Source organism: Vulpes lagopus, chromosome 1, assembly GCF_018345385.1.
Source record: "Vulpes lagopus strain Blue_001 chromosome 1, ASM1834538v1, whole genome shotgun sequence".
Taxonomy (NCBI): domain Eukaryota; kingdom Metazoa; phylum Chordata; class Mammalia; order Carnivora; family Canidae; genus Vulpes; species Vulpes lagopus.
In genome coordinates, this window is record NC_054824.1 from 70,928,033 (window position 1) to 70,947,347 (window position 19,315).

At 40.4% G+C, this 19,315-nt stretch overlaps 1 protein-coding gene and 1 pseudogene across 1 annotated transcript; one reads left to right on the forward strand and one right to left on the reverse strand.

The window, feature by feature from the left end:
• The first annotated feature begins 1,150 nt into the window (after positions 1 to 1,150).
• LOC121499713 (DLA class II histocompatibility antigen, DR-1 beta chain) lies at positions 1,151 to 13,228 on the forward strand. The gene is made up of 6 exons (XM_041770717.1): positions 1,151 to 1,333; positions 7,813 to 8,082; positions 10,749 to 11,030; positions 11,786 to 11,896; positions 12,362 to 12,385; positions 12,884 to 13,228. Exons 1-6 carry the CDS (start codon positions 1,234 to 1,236, stop codon positions 12,895 to 12,897), a joined length of 801 nt encoding a protein of 266 aa, XP_041626651.1. The 5' UTR covers positions 1,151 to 1,233; the 3' UTR covers positions 12,898 to 13,228.
• On the reverse strand, positions 3,531 to 7,805 carry LOC121499708 (annotated as a pseudogene).
• Positions 13,229 to 19,315: the final 6,087 nt, after the last annotated feature.

The window sequence follows — 19,315 nt, forward strand, 5'->3', positions numbered from 1 at the left end:
GTGGGCAGGAAGAGTTGCTGTCCCGGCTTGTAAAGGGTGGCTGTTTATATACCTGGGAGTTGGGAGGTGGTTAGGGATAGGGTAAGTGTCTAAGGGATTTTGGAAGCAAGGTTTCCAGGACCTTGAGGGGGCTAGTTATTGTTGGGAAAAGGTCACTTATTACTGTCTAATAAAACCTTAGTCATGAGACCCTTCCGATGTGTATGGGTGGGCCATGTGCTTGGGGGATGATTGCCAACATGTATCTTAGGGGTTTAGAGATAAAGGAACTCTCTAAAGGAATTTTATGTTAAAGTAGACTTACAGGATCCTGGGGGTTGGGCTAAGATTCCCTTTTCTCCTTAGCAAAGTATGAACATCGAGGCAGTTGAGTCCATAGAGGAATGTCTCTCTGCCTGTTTCAAGCGCTTGTCAATGTGCTGCCCTGGGCTCCTGCTTTGTCCTCAGCCAGTCCTCTGTTCCCCCATCAGGAAATAAACTTGAAGGACCTTTTAACTCAGGTTAAGTTAATGACTGAATTTCAATTCCTTTAGCTTTACCAGAGACTTCCCTACATATAAGGAGGTACATACTATACTCTCCAATCAATAGCCATAATTCTTTTATATCATCAGTTACCAGGAGATGCTGCTCCTTGGGCTGTCCAGAGAATCACATCACTTTCCATATCGAAGTACCAGAAAGATTGCAGTGCCTTCATTTCAAGGTTAAGGTTAAATATTTTCCTCAAATCTACAACACTAGTGATGGTGCAGCAAGGTCCAGAGCAAAGATGATTGACTTGCAATCATCTTCCCTCCATGTCCTCAGCTCCTAAAAACATATTACATGGATCAAAACAATTCTGTCTTCAAGAGAGACATGAATACTCTTAGAAGGCTTGAACTTTCGTGCACACCACTGCCCAGCACAGAACTGGTTCACAATAGAGGTCCAATAAAATGTTTCATATACACCTGGATCAAATATTTAAAGTATTAAGTTAAAACAATCCTTCCAATGAACAAAATCAAAGTTTCAGAAGAGGCTCTTCACACTGAATCTCTGACCAGCAACTGATGATGCAATATATTGCTGATGCTGATTGGTTCTTATCACCAAGATTACCCAATCCAGGGACAATGAATGAATTCTTTGGTTAGTGTTATTTAGGATGTGGCCAAAGTAGGGTCCCAGTCTTCACTGAGTGACACCTGACTGCTCCCCTGCACCCTGTCCTCTCTGTTTTCCAGCATGGTGTGTCTGTGTTTTCTTGGAGGCTCCTGGATGACAGCTCTGATGCTGATACTGATGGTGCTGAACCCTCCCTTGGCTTGGGCCAGGGACACCCCACGTAAGTGCACACTTTGGGTGGTAAGATATTGTGGGTTGGAGGGAAGAAAGAAATTAGTTTTGCCACTGTGTCCAGGCTATGTCCCTTAGAAAACTGTGATATTTTCTTCAATAACCACCAACTTTTATCATATATAGACTCCCAATTTTATTTTATTTTATTTTATTTTATTTTATTTATTTTTTTTTTTTGACTCCCAATTTTATTGAGAACAAAAGGAGTTCACCGGCTTGCCCTCTACAAGAGCTGCTTAAGGGGTCTTTCATATATATAGGCCATTTATTCTCAACTCTCCTCCAATAAAAGCTTTTCAGGCTTGCATCTCATTCCATCAGGGTCTTGAGAAGACTTAGAAATAATGATTCCAAATTGATTCCCATCAAGTAGTCCCCTTTATTATGTTGAGTTATGCTAGAAAGTAGGAAAGCTTCTCTGAAAATTTTATGGAGAATGAAAAAGAATTCGAAAGTTCTCTCTGAGAAGACCCTGTTTTATGTCTTCATTGGATCAGTTATGTTGGTGTCTCTTTCTAATATGTGAGGATGTATCAAGAGGTTTCTCCCATGATCTCCTTTCCTTTCTCCTGAGCCCCAAAGTTTATAAGGCCTTTATCCTATACTGGAGGTTCTCTGAAAAAAGTTGGGGTTAATTTTTATCTCTATATCTCACCTTGGAGCTACAGCAGTGATCTTTAGTACTTGAAATAATACAGTAAATAAGAAGCACATATGGCGTGTTCTTTGGTGTCTTAAAGAGCTTAATATCTCTTCCAAGAACTTGGCACAGGTTAATTTTCATTATGAATCTATTTCGAACCTTTCTATAGAGTCACGTTTTCCTGCATATTCCCATTTTGCCCTGAGCCCACAGGAAGGGGTTCAACTAGTATTGGAGAAATTATACGAAATTATGTTTTTGAAAGCCAAAACTAGTCAAGTATTGGGAATTTCATGTATTCGAACTGCAAACTCTGAGCAAGGTACAGAAAGAGTGAAGGTTATTTACATTTTATAGGACTGAAAGCCAAGAGCAAAAACTGAACTTACTACCTTACTGAGGTCTTGGTCTCACATTGCATAGATTCATTCATCATGTTTTCTTTTTCCTTAATTAGCCGTATTTGGTTGCTTCCACTTCCAGTTTGTCACTATTCTTTCCCAACTCAGTCATCACCATTACTGAGAATGCCCAGTGTTTGCACAGACCTTCAGCATTATCACAAACAGGATGAGCTGAAACCTAATGAAATTTTCCTTTTTTTTTTTAAATGCTGTGTATTTTTTTAAAAGATTTTATTTATTTATTCATGAGAGACACACACACAGAGAGAGAGAGAGAAAGAGAGAGAGAGAGAGAGACAGGCAGAGGGAGAAACAGGCTCCATGCAGGGAGCCTAATGTAGGACTCGATCCTGGGTCTCCAGGATCACACCCTGGGCTGAAGGCAATGCTAAACTGCTGAGCCACCCAGGCTGCCTGAAATTTTCCTTTTTTTCTTAAAGCCAACTTTTCTTTATCCGTGATATTTTTTAGAACAGTAGGAGAAAGAGGAAGTTTGTTTGATTTTCACCCAGGAAGTAGAAGGGAAATAATATATCATAAGAATAAAGGAGTGTTGAAACTTAAAGCCCCTTTTTATTTCCCAGGATCCTTACAGTGACTGATTCTCAGAACACTGAGTTTATTTGTTTAAATCACAGATATTTTTCTGAGCACCTATTTTGTAATGGGTTCTGTTCTAGGCTCGGTGAACTCTATTTGAATAAGATAAAATCACTACCATCATGAGTATTATGTACTGACAGAGTAGAAAGCCCAAAAAACATTTAAAGGAGAAAAAATTTCAGAGAGCAATCAGCGCTCTGAGAAAAACACACCAGGTTTGTGAAATAGAGAGAACTGGATTCACCTGACTACATTGCAAGTGGCTAGGGAGCTCCCCCTGAGAAAGTGACATTTAGTTGAGACATGACTGATGAAGAAAAGTCCACCATGTGAAGAATTTGAGGGAAGAGAGAACAGGACAAAGTGTGGGAAGATGTTTGCTGAGTTTAAAAGACAGAAGGAAGGCTAGAGGGGCACCTGGGTGACTCAGTCCATTAAACATCTGAGTGGATTTCGGCTCAGGTCATGAGATTGAGCCTCTTGTCAGACACTGGGCTCCATGCTCAGGGCATTCTGTTCTATATTCTCTTTCTTCTCCCTCTGCCTCTACCTGTCCCCCTGCTCATGCATGCACTTTCTCTCTCTCATAAATAAATAAATAAATAAATAAATAAATAAATAAATAAATAAATAAATGAAGAAAAAAGAAAAGGAAGACTAGAGAGGCTGGATTGTAGGGAGGAAGCTGGGGAGTGCTGTTTGTCACCACTACCAAGTTTCCAACACTCAGGGAATGCCCAACATGGCCTCATTGTCAGTGCTCAGTGTTTTTTGATGTTATTTAGATTTTTATCTGATTAACTCTAGCTTATATTGAAGTTTTGATATGATTTTTTTTTCATTAATGACATGACAGTTTTCAAAATCTTCATCTGCTAGTTCATGCAAACATGAACGTAGCCTAAAGGCTGTGCCAAACGTTTGTTAAAGTTGTTTAATTAATTCTTAGCTTCATAATAGGCACTAGTAACTGATTGCTCTCAGAAAGCCATGGATTTGTAGGCTTCTCTGTAAACTGCAATAAGAATGGAATTTGAAAATTGTTTGTACCTGCTCTTGAAGAGATAAAAATGCCTTGGTCACAATATTTCAACACAGACATCATACTAGGGGAAGTTCAAAGCCAAAAGCTTTAGTTTTTGCAAGAAGTTCAGAGGAGCCATATGTGGCACAATTATCCAGAAACAATGACATTCCAGGTTTCTCACAGTCCAGCGTGGCCATCAGGAATGTAAGTCACTGATGCAAAGTAGTGATTGAGCCAGTTAGAAAATCTGTATCTGGTTATCCGTATTGCCTTGTTTGAAAATAATGCACAGGTAAAATAGTTACAGCTTTTAGGAGTGCCTGGATTTTAGTTTTCAATCACCATTCACTTTGTTCTGGGTGAGCCTGATGCATGAGCACAGCCAAGAACAATCATCTTTAGGTTAGACTTCTTAGCAGCTTTTTGATACTCTCTTATTAGGCCTTATGTATGTTTTTTAGGAATCTGGTCCCAGCACTGAGCTATTTTATAGCAAAATACATTTCCTTGGGATAAGCTTTTTATAAGATATGATATTGGCAAATTTTTCAATGTAATACTCAGCTGTTCCATAATTAGCATCAGTTTTTTTCACGGCATATATTTCAGTTAATATAACAGTGGTTCTTATGCAGGAATTGTTTTGCTACCGCCTCCCCAGGGAATATAGCAATGTCTGGAGCCCCTGTTTGGTTTTTTAAACTGAGGTTTCATCTGACATTGAGTGGGTAGAGGCTAGTGATGCTGATAGACATCCTACAATGTACAGAACAGGCTTCCCAACATTATCTTGTCCAAAATGTCAACTGCTGTGATTATCTATTGTATTATTTTCTCTTCCATTTTTCATTTCAGGTTTTGAGGCTTCTCTCTCTCTCTCTCTCTCTCTCTCTCTCTCTTTTTTTTCTTAGTTAATGTAGATAAAGCATTGGAAACTTTATTTTTTGGGAAAACTAGTCATTACTTTCAATGTTATTCTGGTCTCTTATTTATCTCTGATTTTTCTTTGTTACTTCCTTCCTCTCCTAAATTTCCCCATGTTTCTTCTTTTTCTAGTTCCTTGTGGTGTGATGTTATTTGTTTGAACTTTTTTTTCCTTGACACTGGCTGAAAGATAACTTTTTTTCCCTTGATACTGGCTGAAAGAGTACTTTTTATTACTTTTATGTACAGAAAATTCAACAGTACACCCATAGTCCAGGTTGGTGGTCAGTTCTTTAGCCTTTGCCTTTTCCAGCTTGGCAATGCCAGCCACTGACTTTGAATGCAGGATGTTGCCTCCCCAGGGACAGTGGGTCTCATCATATCTGTCATTGTAACTGGTCCTAATTGCTTCCACCAGCTTAACCAGAGCTTCTTTGTCTTCTGAGTTAACCTGTATGAAGGTGACAGTGGGGCAGGTCTTCTCGTGGACCAGATGCCCCAGTCTGGCCTTCCCCTTAATGATGCAGTAGAAAACCCCTATCTTATGATACAGGGCAGGCAGGAAGACAACCAGCTCAATGGAATCCACATCATGTGCAGTCACTACCAGCTAGTCTTCTTGTTTTCCACCAAGGTGGTGACAGTATTAACCCTAGCTTGAAGGACAGGGAGCCTCTTAGTGGGAATATCCCGTTTGCTGGCAACTTTCTTCTCAGCCAGGGGCCAGCAATCTCTGCTTCTTCTCTTGCTTTGCCTCTGGTCTGTATCTGTGGGCCAGTTTAAGCAGGTGAGTAGCTGTTTGGCCTTCCAAGGCTTGGGTGAACTAGTTAATCGCTAGAGGCACTTTTAGATGTTCATAGAGAATAGCCCTTTGCCACTGCAGCCAAATGTAGCAGGGGCATTTGACAAAGAGGGTAAGGTGCCTTTTGGGTTGGATGTCCTGTCAGATGCCAAAATTCTTGGGCCTTCTCTCAAACAGGATATTGACCACCTTGTTGGCCTCCTACTTCTTCACAACATTAGAAGCTTGGGCCACCGTCTTCCCCTTAGCCTCCTTTCCTTTCAGCATCTTGGGTGGCTGGAGAAGAAAGCTGAGATTTCTTTCTTAATACAAGCATTTATAGCATAAATTTCACTTATGTTTTCTTTTTCTTTTGCTTTAAGACATATTTTGATTTGCCATTTGATTTTTTTGGCCCATTGCTAGTATAGTAATGTGTTGTTTAATATTTACAAATAAATATTTAATATTAACATTATAGATTTTCCAGCTTTGTTTTATTTTCTTTGGTTGTGTACCATTGTGGTTGGAAAATATACAGGGTATGATTTCAAACAAAGAATCAGACAAAAACTCTAAAATGTTAACAGTGCTGAGATTGAAAACACTGATTTATATACTGTGGGGCTTCTAAAAATCCTTGACTCACACTTTATACACAAGTTCACCTTCCAATTCGGGCCTTTGTGGTTTATTTTAGTTTGTTTAAATACAGAAGTAATAAACTATAAAATCATGTAAATTCACCAATTTCTTGTTGAGCCGATTCAATCCATGCAAGCCAAGATTTTTGTTTTTTATTTTTTGCCTTATGCAACGTTTTTCAGTATTTCATGATTTCTTGATCAGCCCCATCTCTGTCATAAATTGTGACTGCCACAAAATTTTTTTTAGTAAAATATGTCAAACTTTTGTATTAATTCTACAATCTACTCTATTAATAATGTCAGATGCTCTCTTTTATTTGTCTCCCTTTTAAACAGTTATTTTTTCCATGTTTAAAAAATGTTCATGTTAATTATACTTGAATAAAACACTTGTCTTAATTTAATTAAATGTAAAACATAAATATCGAAATATATACATAGTTTGCAAATATATACATGAATTATGATGTGTGTGTGTTTACATATCCTGAAACTACAGAAGCACACGTGACTGACCAGTAAGAGCTCTGACTGACCCTTACCTCATCAGATTAGATTGGCCAACGGGTTCTGCATCAGAATTCTTGGAAAGATCTGGTTTTCTGAGATTTCTGAATCTGGAAACGTAGGTAAAAGATTGAGAACTGTATTGCGATCATGGTTTTAATCTCGTTGAAACTTCAGTCATGTCCCATTGAATTTAGTGTAAAAGTCAAAAGCTGTCACCACCCACCACCATCAAACGGGCTCCATTTGATGACTCCAGTCTAAACTTCCCTCTCCTTGCTCTCACTGTCTGTGTTTCCATCAACTGTTTCCTCTGGGTTCTTGAGGAAATTCATCAGTTCTTTCGGGCTCTTGCACAGTTACATTTGCCTTGACCTGAATGGTGCCTCCCTTTGTCCCCAAACTCTTCTCTCTCCCCCTCTCTCGGCGCATCTACTTCATCCTTGATGTCACATCTCATGTCACCCTTGAACCACCTCTCTGGCACTCTGAGGTAATTCAGACCATCCAACTATCCTCAGTTCTGGAACTTCATCCCTCTAACATTCCTCGCCTCTGTGCAAAGTCTTGCCACTTCGGGTTTTTAGTCCGTCACTTTCCCTCCATTTTGCGCTCCCCGAGCGGAGGGGGCGTGTGTCTTCCCTTCTCTGGATTCACAGGGGCAGCTCAGCCCAAACCAGGGGGAAGCAGCAGGGACGTGCTTGAGGACAGGTAAAGGGCTGCGGGAGGCGAGGGGCGACGGGCGAGGGGCGAGGGGACCCCTGAGAGGGGGCACCTCACGCCGGGCCGCCTCCGTCCACCGCCAGCGGAGGGAACAGGAGCCGTGGGTGCTGGTGGGCTGGGGGTGCAGGTGGCACCACCGAGGGGTGCCGCCGTCGGAGTCTTCCAGGAGCCTCGGGTGACCGGATGCCCCCGCCCCACCCCCCCAGCACATTTCTTGGAGCAGGGAAAGGCCGAGTGCTATTTCACCAACGGGACGGAGCGGGTGCGGTACCAGGAAAGATACATCTATAACCGGGAGGAGTACGTGCGCTTCGACAGCGACGTGGGGGAGTACCGGGCGGTCACGGAGCTCGGGCGGCCCGACGCTGAGTACTGGAACGGGCAGAAGGAGATCTTGGAGGACGCGCGGGCAGCGGTGGACACCTACTGCAGACACAACTACGGGGTGATTGAGAGCTTCCTGGTGCAGCGGCGAGGTGAGCGCAGCGGGGCCCGGTGGTGAGGTGTGTGGGACAGACAGACAGACAGAGCCTGTCCCCGAGGAGCACTGCCTCGAGCCGGTACAAGCGAGGGGGGTCCCTCCGAGAGCCCGGTTTCAGGAGCGTCAGGGTGTCTGCGTGACCGTGGAGATTGCGTAGCTGTGTCCCTGGGTGACTGTGGGGAGGGGAGGGGGACTGCGCAGTGAGGGGGGCAGGGAAAGGGTGTGAGGGGGCTGTGGGCAGCATGTGGGGGATGGGTTGGAAGAGTGGGGGGGGGACAGGAGGGGACAGCGGGCATGGTGGGTGGTCCCTGAGGGAGGGGGAGGGGGCTCAGAGCTCCAGTTGGAGGGGACACTAGGCAGGTGGTTGGTCACCTGGGAAGGGAAGTGGCAGGAGTCCAGGCTGGGGTGCGGGTTTAGGGGAGGGGGCGGATTAAAGACTGGGGAGAAAGTGAGGAGACCACTCACCCCTGTGCTTGGCACGCGCCCTTCCTCACCCTGGACCCCCTGAAGTAGGTCCGCCTGTGTCTGTGTGGGGGGGACCACTTCACTGAGAAAAAGTGGCCACTGAGTTTTGAGGGGTAAGGGGACGTCTGAGGCCTCTCTGATCTTTCTGAGGCTTCCTTTGGGTCTCAGCTACTTGATTTGTATTTCTTAGCGCATGTATTCTTACATGAAATGATTGTGAAAGCTGGTGTTTTTTGTTTGTTTTAAAAAATATTTTATTTATTTATTCAAGAGAGACACAGAGAGAGAGAGGTAGAGACACAGCCAGAGCTCCGCAGGGAGCCTGTGGGTGGGGGGGTGGGGGGGTGGGGGCAACACCTCCATCCCAGGACCCCAGGATCAGCCCTGAGGCAGAGGCAGAGGCTCAACCACTGGCCACTCAGGCGTCCGCAAATCGGATTTTTTAATTATGACTTTCTTACTTAACATACTGATGTTCCCATTTTTATAATGATGAAAGTATTTAAGGAGTTGCATGTGATTTCTTTACATAGTCATAACAATTCACCTCACATTCATTCCCCTTTCTTAGAACCTTTTTATCCATATTGCCAAACATTTATCTTTTTTATTTTTAATTTATATTTGTTTGATTTGTATGGTTCTCGAACATTTATTTCACATATTTATTGGCTAATTGTTGTTGCTGCTGTAAACATTATCTCCTGTCTACTATCTGTAGAGTTCTCATTTTTTCCTCAGTGATTTTGTGTCTCCATGCATAAGATTATTAAAGCTTTCCTGATATTTGATTCAACATTTTCCCTAGTTCGTGGTTTATATTTTGATTCTGTTTATTACTTTTCATGCTAGGAATGTAAACATTTTTATTGAATGAAATTTGCTACAAAATAGTTGGCAATGATTTGTCATCAATCTTAGATCTATAATTTTATGGTTTGTAAAAGGTTTTCCTCGTATTTCTCCTTTTACAAAAACGGAAATTGTATTTATGGAGGCTGTAGTGTCAGGGATTGTCTGAGGCTCTAAGGATACCTTTTAATGAGTCTCAGACACTCCCCTGAATTCAAATGTCAGTTTATAATTAATAAATTATTGAAATGATGACAATTATAATAATGGATATTTTCGTATTGCAAAGAAGAAGGAGTAATCAGGCAAATGCAATTATAAGAACTTTTTTTAAATGAATGAGTTCCTTTGCTCCTTTCCCTTTCAGGACTCATACTGTCCTTGGGACTCAGCTCCCAGACCTAGAGAAGCACCTCTGTCTTTCCTGCTTTCCAGGGTAGATCCATTTCCATGGTGTTCTAAGGTGTGAGTGTGGCTTTCCCAGGATGTCCTACTCTCTTCCCCCACCTATCTTAGGCTGTTCCCCACTTTAACCACACTTCTTCAAATCATATTTTCTCCCCAATTAAAAAGGATAATAAGGTAACATATATTGAAAACTAAATTCCAGTTATTGTTTTATATACCTCGGGTGCATTAGTATCATGTAACCCTGAGAGCTAAGTTAGTATTACTATCCTCCTTGATAGGTTAAAAAGCTGGGGCACAGAAGAATGTAAAAATTCTCCCAGGATGAATCAGTAAAGTAATAGAGTCTGGACTTGAATTTAGTCAGCCTTCTCTAGAAATCATGCTTTTACTTAAATACATTATATGCCTTGCAAAATTTGTAAACACTTAAATTCAACAAGAAACTGTTTTACTCTATGAAAAATAAACCCCACAAATTTCTGCAACATCACTTAAATCTAATGGACTCATGCTGTCAGGATTAAATTCAAGAGTCACGATACTGGGGGTGCCTGAGTGGCTCAGTCAATTGAGTGTCTTCCTTGGCTCACCTTATGATCCTGGGGTCCGGGGATCAAGCCCCCGCATCAGGCTTCTGGCTCAGTGAAGAGTCTGCTTCTCCTTCTCTCCCCTACTTGTGCTCTCTCTCTCTCTCTCTCTCTCTCTCTCACTATTGCTTGCTCTCTCTCTCAAGTAAATAAATAAAATCTTTAAAAAAATAATAAAAAAAAAAGGCTCATGACACTGGCTCTTATTGGGCCACATGGTCAGTTTTGAGGGAAGCCTGCTTGAAATGCAGCCTGTGACCGGAGACTGGAGGCAGCAAGGCAGCCAACCAGGGAGACTTGCTTTGTCTGTCTTCCTCACTGAGTCCCTCTACCACTTCTCTTCTAGTCGAGCCTACAGTGACTGTGTATCCTACGAAGACTCAGACCTTGCAGCATCACAACCTCCTGGTCTGCTCTGTGAATGGTTTCTATCCAGGCCACATTGAAGTCAGGTGGTTCCGGAATGGCCAGGAAGAGGAAGCTGGGGTTGTGTCCACAGGCCTAATCCGTAATGGAGACTGGACCTTTCAGATCCTGGTGATGCTGGAGATCGTTCCTCAGAGAGGAGAGGTCTACACCTGCCAAGTGGAGCACCCAAGTTTGACAAACCCTGTCACCGTGGAATGGAGTGAGAAGCTTCCTGACATAAGCTCCTCAACTACCAAAGAGGGGATTTGCTTATTTCTGAGTGTCAGGGTTCTCTCTCCTTATACCATTTTTCGTTTCCTCCGTATTCTCTTCTGTTTAGCACAGGTCCCTGGGGGTAGCTGAGTGATGTCCTCTGATAATTTAAGATAGCCTGTGATTATTTCTACAGATCCTATAGTCTTTGGGGAGGCAGTTAGATGTGGCAGGCGGAAAGGAGGTTGTCCATGTTTTCAGATTTTCCATGGTTCACAGGTCAGAGTTCCGTCTTGACACTGGGCACCAGTCCACTGCCTTTGGCCGGGCTTGTGCTTCTGGCACTGTTGCTCTGAGTTCTTCATTGTCATCTGAGAATCCTTTACATTGTAGGGACCTTTCTGACTTGAGGGGAATCCAATCTTGGATTCCTTTTATTAGCTCTGTCACCCTGCACAAGCTACTTGTACTTCACGGAGTCCCAGGCTCCTCATCCATAGATGTTGAAGTAGTGGATTTGTCAGAATTGTGATATTTAAAAAGGTCAATGCATAGACTTCGTATCTACTCAATGTGATTTTAGATTTCTTTTCCAGAAATTGCTAATTATTCTACTTCTTCCAAGGCAGCCTTCCTTCCTCATTCTCAAAGTTCTCAATCTGAGTGTCCATCAGTTTGGTGTAAAAATCACTAAAGTGACATTCTCAATCCCAGTGTCCATCAGTTTGGTGTAAAAAGCACTAAAACTGCTTCTTCTTTCAGGGGCACGGTCTGATTCTGCACAGAGCAAGATGCTGAGTGGAATCGGGGGCTTTGTTCTGGGTCTGCTCTTCCTTGCAGTGGGGCTGTTCATCTACTTCAGAAATCAGAAGGGTAAGGCACCTGTTGGTAGCTGAGATTCCCCAGAGACTATATGGAGAGAAATACAGCTTTGATCAAAAGCTCTCTGTCTACCGATGGCCCTGTATAAAGCCATTCTTTCCCAATTTGACCTCAGATTCCCTAGAAATCCAGAAATCAGCAGTCCATGGTTACTGTGTCACAGTCTAAGAGGTCATGTGTTCTGTAGAGCCAAGAAGGAGATTAACAAGCATGAGGATCTTGGGTTGAGATCCTGGGCCAAATGCAGAAAGAGACGCTAAAGCTAATGAAACTGGATTTGTGTGACAGAGACTTTATGGGTCATATCTTTCACTTACCACTCTCCCCTGGCATCATGCAATATGGGTTGGGCTGTTAGAGAAATCTAAGGAGGCAGGTCTGGGGCTGGAATCTTGTCTGTGGGGCCAGATTTACCTCCATATCTGTTAAGCCTATGTCTTCCCTTCTCTTTTCCAGGACACTCTGGACTTCAGCCAACAGGTAATGCTTCTTCATCCCCTTTACAGATAGATTTGGTTATCCTGGAGCAGATAGTAAAGGTGAAAAGACAGAAATAATGGGAAAGACTTTGTTGTTGTTGTTGTTTTTAAAAGATTTTATGTATTTATTCATGAGAGACACAGAGAGAGAGACAGAGACACAGGCAGAGGGAGAAGCAGGCTCCATGTAGGGACCCCGATGTGGGACTCGATCCTGGGACTCCAGGGTTATACCCTGAGCTGAAGGCAGATGCTCAACCACTGAGCCACCCAGTCATCCCAGTGGGAAAGACTTTGGATCTGACTTCTGATCTGGCAGTTTATACTGACGCTACCTCTCTCCACTTAGTGAAAGGCCTGTGCTGTAAAATAGCTTTGGCCCCGGGAGACCTAAAAATATGTTATTACTGCAGCGCTTTGACATGAGGCCTTGAGGGAGAGGAGAAGAAGCTGCTTATAGAGGTGGGTCTGGAACAATACTCTGCTCTGTCTTCTGCAGGACTCCTGAGCTGAAGTGGAGATGGTGACCCTCAAGAAAAAACCTTCCTTTCCAGCTTCTTCTCAGAGTCCAAAGGTTTCCAGCTTGGCTCTTATTCTTCCACAAATACAGCGCTTTCTCAGGATCTGGTTTGCCCTGGCTTCAGTGACCCTGCACAGCTTGTGTTCCCCAATGGCTCCCTCTGCCCCGTCCTTGACCTGGAACCCCCAGTGCTGACTGCAGTACCTTATCTGCATTCTCTCCTTCCTCTTCCTATGCAGCCCTTATGTTTCCCTTGCATGGGAACTCACCTTCTGCTCATGTTTCTTTATAAGTTTTTCTCAAATAAATGTGGATTGAAAATCATCTGCTTCATGTGTTTTCAAGGAAGAGAAGTAAAAAAAAAAAAAAAGAGGGAGAATGGGAGGATTCATCACAAAAAACAATGGTTTTTATTTATATTCCTAAATTTTGTTCAGATATGCATTTGAAAGGTATCCTTGCTTCATTCTCTGTTTAATCATGGGCTCTATGCATTCTGTATTTAGGCGTGTTTTCTGGAGCTAGGAGGAAGCCCTTGATGACCTATGTGACAGTGGTATCCTATATCTCTGTGTTCTCAAACACAAACACAAACGTCCCTTTGCACCATGGGATGAGGAAAGGGAACAAAAAATATCCCTGCAATGTCATCCGAGTAACTTGTAAGGGAATGATGCCCTCAGAATTTTTATAATCACTGTCTTTTGCCTCAGTTTTTAAATTTTAATTTCATTTTATTTTTTACGTAGGCTCCATGCCTAATGCGGGAGGCTCACAATTCCCCCTTCTTGAGTTTTATAGGAAAGTATCTAAAACTGAGTAAATCCCTCTCATTATATTGATGGGGAGCTCTATCTACACTTCCATCTTTTTCTGTCTCTCAGGTAAACATCCGTGGCATGCTGACACTTTGACTTGAGATGCATCCTTCCCCATAAATAGGTCTCAGACCATCAGGACAAAACCACAACTCTAGGGAAAAAGATGCATTTCTGAGACCTTTCATATTGTATATTGTATATAAATATACATATTGTATATAAATTTACCATCTACAGGAACATCCCAGATAGATATTGTCTTAGCAGAAATCAGAGGAAAACTGGGAAAGAAAGGGGAAATTATGAATACTCTGATGTCCATGCAAACAATGAAATACCATGCAGCTGGATGGAAAAATAACCATCCTGAAATGGAATAATCTCCAAAAGGCATTTGCACAGGTACGGGAGAGTTTGTACATCACACAACAATTTGTTTGAAAGATAAAGAGAATAGGAATATATAGCTATATCACTTTATCTATAACATCCAGCTATAATTATCTCTCATCTATCTAATCTACTTACTTTTCTATATATGACAATGGAGGATTTTTTTAAAAACCATTGCCTCTTGGGCAAAATGAATGAGTAGGTTGAAGGGAACAGAGATGAGAGCTGGATCTTCTCAACATGTCTTAGTTAATAGTTTTAGTTTGAGGATCCTAAAAACATTTTATGTAATAACTTAAAAAATTTAAAAAGTCAATATGTAAAAATTAAAACCAAACTGTAGTGATGAAGAAAATGTGACAAAAAGTACATAATGGAAACAAATTAGAAAAGTAAACCAAGTATTTTTGGAGCTTGGACACTGTGGAACTATAATTGTAAATCAGTATATAGCTCTAGATTCCATAGACTTCAATAATGTAAAAAAGTTGGAAAGGTTTCAGAGAATACACCTAAATCGGTTAAGGAGATGATGAGTTCTGCTATCATAATCTGTTGACAAGTCATTTTGAAAAGTAAATCAAATCTAAAGAGTAGACAATAGATTCAGAAGTTCAATTCAAGTTAATAGCTATTTCAGCACAATTTCTCCACTATAAGAGACAACAGGCCAATTCAAAGTTTATTTTACAAATATTATAGTTCTATTATGCATTAATGTGTGAAACAGGTTATCATCCTGTGGGAATTTAATAAGCTAACAGTCATGTGTTCAATATTTATATGGTTTAATCAGACGCTGTTTGGTCCCAGGGTTGCAACTTTACTTTTGTTGTGTTCTTTAAGATGCAGAAAAGAGTTGTCTCATTTTATCTGAGATCTATGGTGTGACATTATAATGTAGAATTTAAAAGTATGGCAGGAATATTTCAGTGGTGATGCTTTCTGTTGCTAGTGGAGAAAAATAAATTTAATTGGCTTTATTTGACTTTAACTCCTTGTCTCACGTAGCAGATAGACCCTGGGTAGTTAACCTCCAAGCTGGTGAGTTCATCAGGCCAGTGGTGTTGCTAGTGATCCTGGGACTTTGTATCTCTTCTCTTTATCATACACCACAAGTCAGTATTCCTGAAATGGTAGTAGGATGCCTGCAGTAGCTTTAGGCTTCATTTTCTTCATAACTTCCAAAGACAGGAAAAGGGAACAGTTTCTCCTCATACATTTTTATAAGGGAGAACTAAACCTTCTTCAAGTGTTCTCAGTAGACCTACTTCCTCCACACATTGAGAGGACCACAGAATGACAGTGGTAGTCTCAGACAAACTATGCTTCATGCTTTGTGGGGCCTGCCTCATTTGATGCATTGGAAAGATGGGAGCAAATAATCTTCAGAAAGAAAGAAATGTGAGAGCGGGTAGAAGAGAACAATTTTAGGTAAGGAAACTATAGTATCTGGAACTATTAGAGTGTTATTATTTTAAATTATTTCATCATGAAGGATGATAGGTTGAGGGGTGCATCAATAAAGGTTTTAAGGATTTGTTTTTAACATGGAGTATTAAAATGTAGTTATAAACCCAATTATAATAAAAAAAACAGCAACTAAGCAAAAGGACTATTTGTTCTTAGAAGTTAACATGTTAATACTTAATTTTATAAGGAAAAAGATATTTCCCAGAAAAATTTCAAAGACAATGAGTGTTAAGTTTGATAAAATGCTTAAACCTGTTATATATCAATTTTGCTTGACACTCTTTGGGATTGATTCCTTATTGGTTAAATACAGCAGTATAGCAGACTCCAGAAGTAGATTATGAACACTTGAGTTTTAAAGTAGAGCATTTCAAGAATATATAATGGGCTAGGAATAGTCTCTTTAATAAATGGTATTGGGAAAACTGGACAGCAACATGCAAATAAATGAAAATGGGTCATTATCTTACATTATACACAAAAACTAACCCAAAATAGATTAAAGACTTGCATGTAAAACCTGAAATCATACAACTCGTGGGAGAAAACATAGGCAGTCTGCTCCTTGACATCTATCTTGGTGATGATTTTTTTGGAATGAACATGAAAGTCAAAGGCCATAAAGGTAAAAATGAAAAGTGGAATGACATCAAATTAAAAAGCTTTTGCACAGTAAAAGAAACCATCAACAAAATGAAAGGCAACCTACAAAATGGGAGAAAATATTTGCAAATCATATATCTGGTGAGGGGTTAATATCCAAAATATGTATAGAATTCATTCAACTAGTAGCAATAAAAAAAACCCCAATCCAATTAAATTTGAGCAGAAGATCTGAATAGACATTTTCCCAAAGAAGACATACAGATGGCTAACAGGCACATGCAAAGATGCTCAACATCACTAATCATCAGGGAAAAAAGAAATCAAATCCACAATGACATATCACTTTATACCTGTTAGGATGGTTATTATCAAAAAGACAAAAATAACAAGGGTTGTTGGTAGGGATGTAGAGAAAACAAAACCTTATGCACTGTTGGCATGAATTAAATTGGTGCAGTCACTATGGAAACAGTGTGGAAATTCTCCAAAAAGATTAAAAATAGACCTATCATTTGATCCAGCAATCCATTTCTGGGTGATTAAATAAAGAAAATTAAAACACTAACTTGAAAAGATATTTGCATCCCCTTATTCATTGTAGCATTATTTACAATGGTGAAGATATGGAAATAATCTAAATGTCCATCAAGAGATGAATGAGTAAAGCAAGTATGGTATACATACATCAACAAATATTATTCCTGGGATGCCTGGGTGGCTCAGCGATTAGACGTCTGCCTTCGACTCAGGGCATGATCCTGGAGTCCTGGGATCGAGTTCCACATCAGGCTCCAGGGAGCCTGCTTCTCCCTCTGCCTATGTCTCTGCCTCTCTCTCTCTCTCTCTCTCTCTCTCTCTCTCATGAATAAATCAACAAAATCTTTTAAAAAAAAGTATTATTCAGCCATAAGAAAGAATGAAGTTTTGCTATTTGTGACAACATGAATGGACCTTGAGGACATTATGCTAAGTAAAATAGATCACAACAAGAAAGGCAAATTAAAGTGATCTCACCTATATGTTGAACCAAAAAACAAAACAAAACAAAACAAAAAACCCAAAAAACAAAAAACCCAAACCCCAAAATACAAAAAGTCTTGTTCACAGATACAGAAAACAGATGGGTGATTGCCAAAGGTAGGAAATTGGGGGTAATAAAATGAGTCTGATGTGTGTAGTAGGGTAACTATTCTTTGTTAAATCAAGAAAATTCCCTTTTCATAGAACTTTTAAAATCTAGATATTGAAAAATTAAGTACAGGTGTTGAGTTCCGTCCAATGATATTTTATTTTCCTATCAAGATGATTATATTTCTTGTCTCCTTCTTTAACTTAATATAGTAAATTGCATTAATTAATTCTCAAACGTTAAAAGAATCTTGCAATCCTGGAATAAGTTCTGCTTAGCCATGATGTATTATGCTTTCTGAATGTCACTGGATTCAATCTGATAATTTTTTCATAAGATTTTGGCATCTGTCTTTATAAAAGTGATGAGTCTGTATATTTCTTTTTGTTACAGAATCAGGTTTTGAAAAAAAGATTATCCTGGTCTCATAGGAAGTATTTGCAAGTGTTTTCTCTCTTTTCACTTTTTTGGAAGTTCATATAAATTAGGATGGCTTCTTTCTTAAATACTTTTAAGACTTTACTGGAGAGCTAAACTTGAGGTTTTGTTGTGGAAAAGTTTTGCATAATGGACTTATTTTCTTTATTCGATATGGAACTCTTAATTTTATATACTGTTTGTGAGCTTTGATACATTGCACATTTTGAGTAATTTATCCACTACATACAAATTTATTTTTGTAAACTTGCTTATAATATTTATTATTACTTCATGTAGGAGATTTTGTGGGACTACAAATAAAGATAAAATATTTGTGCTATTCAAGACCAAGAAGGAGATGAAAAAGAAGTGATACTGAAAAACTTTTTGATGGAAACTTGACTGAATATTCCAAAATTTGGCAAAAGTCATGCACCTAAAGATTCAGGAGCTGTGTACACTCAAAACAAATGATACAATGTCCAACATAAGTGCTCATATATTAATAATTGCATTAAATGTAAATGATCTAAAAATATCAGTTACCAGACAAACACCAGACTAGAGAAAAATGATCCAATTGTGTGCTGTCTACAACAAGCTCACTTCAAATTTAATAATATGGGAAGACTGAAATAGAGGAATGGAAAAAGATAAGCCTAGAAAACAATTAACAAAAAAATAGAGATGGTTATATGAGTTAAAGTAGGACTCAGATCAAAGAAGACCTGCCCTACAACCCAGCAATTGCACTGTTGGGGACTTACCCCAAAGATACAGATGCAATGAAATGTCGGGACACCTGCACCCCGATGTTTCTAGCAGCAATGTCCCCAATAGCCAAACTGTGGAAGGAGCCTTGGTGTCCATCGAAAGATGAATGGATAGAGAAGATGTGGTCTATGTATACAATGGAATATTACTCAGCCATTAGAAATGACAAATACCCACCATTTGCTTCGACGTGGATGGAACTGGAGGGTATTATGCTGAGTGAAATGAGTGAATCGGAGAAGGACAAACATTATATGTTCTCATTCATTTGGGGAATATAAACAATAGTGAAAGGGAATAGAAGGGAAGGGAGAAGAAATGGGTAGGAAATATCAGAAAGGGAGACAGAATGAAACGTCGGACACCTGCACCCCGATGTTTCTATCAGCAATGGCCACAATAGCCAAACTGTGGAAGGAGCCTCGGTGTCATCGAAAGATGAATGGAAAAGAAGAATGTGGTTTTATGTATACAATGGAATATTACTCAGCAATTAGAAACGAAAATACCCACCATTGCTTCAACGTGGATGGAACTGGAGGGTAATTATGCTGAGTGAAATAAGTCAATCGGAGAAGGACAAACATGTATGTTCTCATTCATTTGGGGAATATGAATAATAGAAAAGGAATATAAAGGAAGGAAAAGAAATGTTGGAAATATCAGGAAGGAGACAGAACATAAAGACTCCTAACTCGGGAAACGAACTAGGTGGTGGAAGGGGAGGAGGGCGGGTGTTGGAGGGGAATGGGTGACGGGCACTGAGGTGGACACTTGACGGGATGAGCACTGGGT

Coding starts and splice junctions, on each gene's coding strand:
- LOC121499713 (XM_041770717.1), top strand. CDS start 1,234: ATGGTGTGTCTGTGTTTTCTTGGAGGCTCCTGGATGACAGCTCTGATG. Junction 8,083..10,748: donor CTTCCTGGTGCAGCGGCGAG/GTGAGCGCAGCG, acceptor CTTCTCTTCTAG/TCGAGCCTACAGTGACTGTG. Junction 11,897..12,361: donor CTACTTCAGAAATCAGAAGG/GTAAGGCACCTG, acceptor TCTCTTTTCCAG/GACACTCTGGACTTCAGCCA.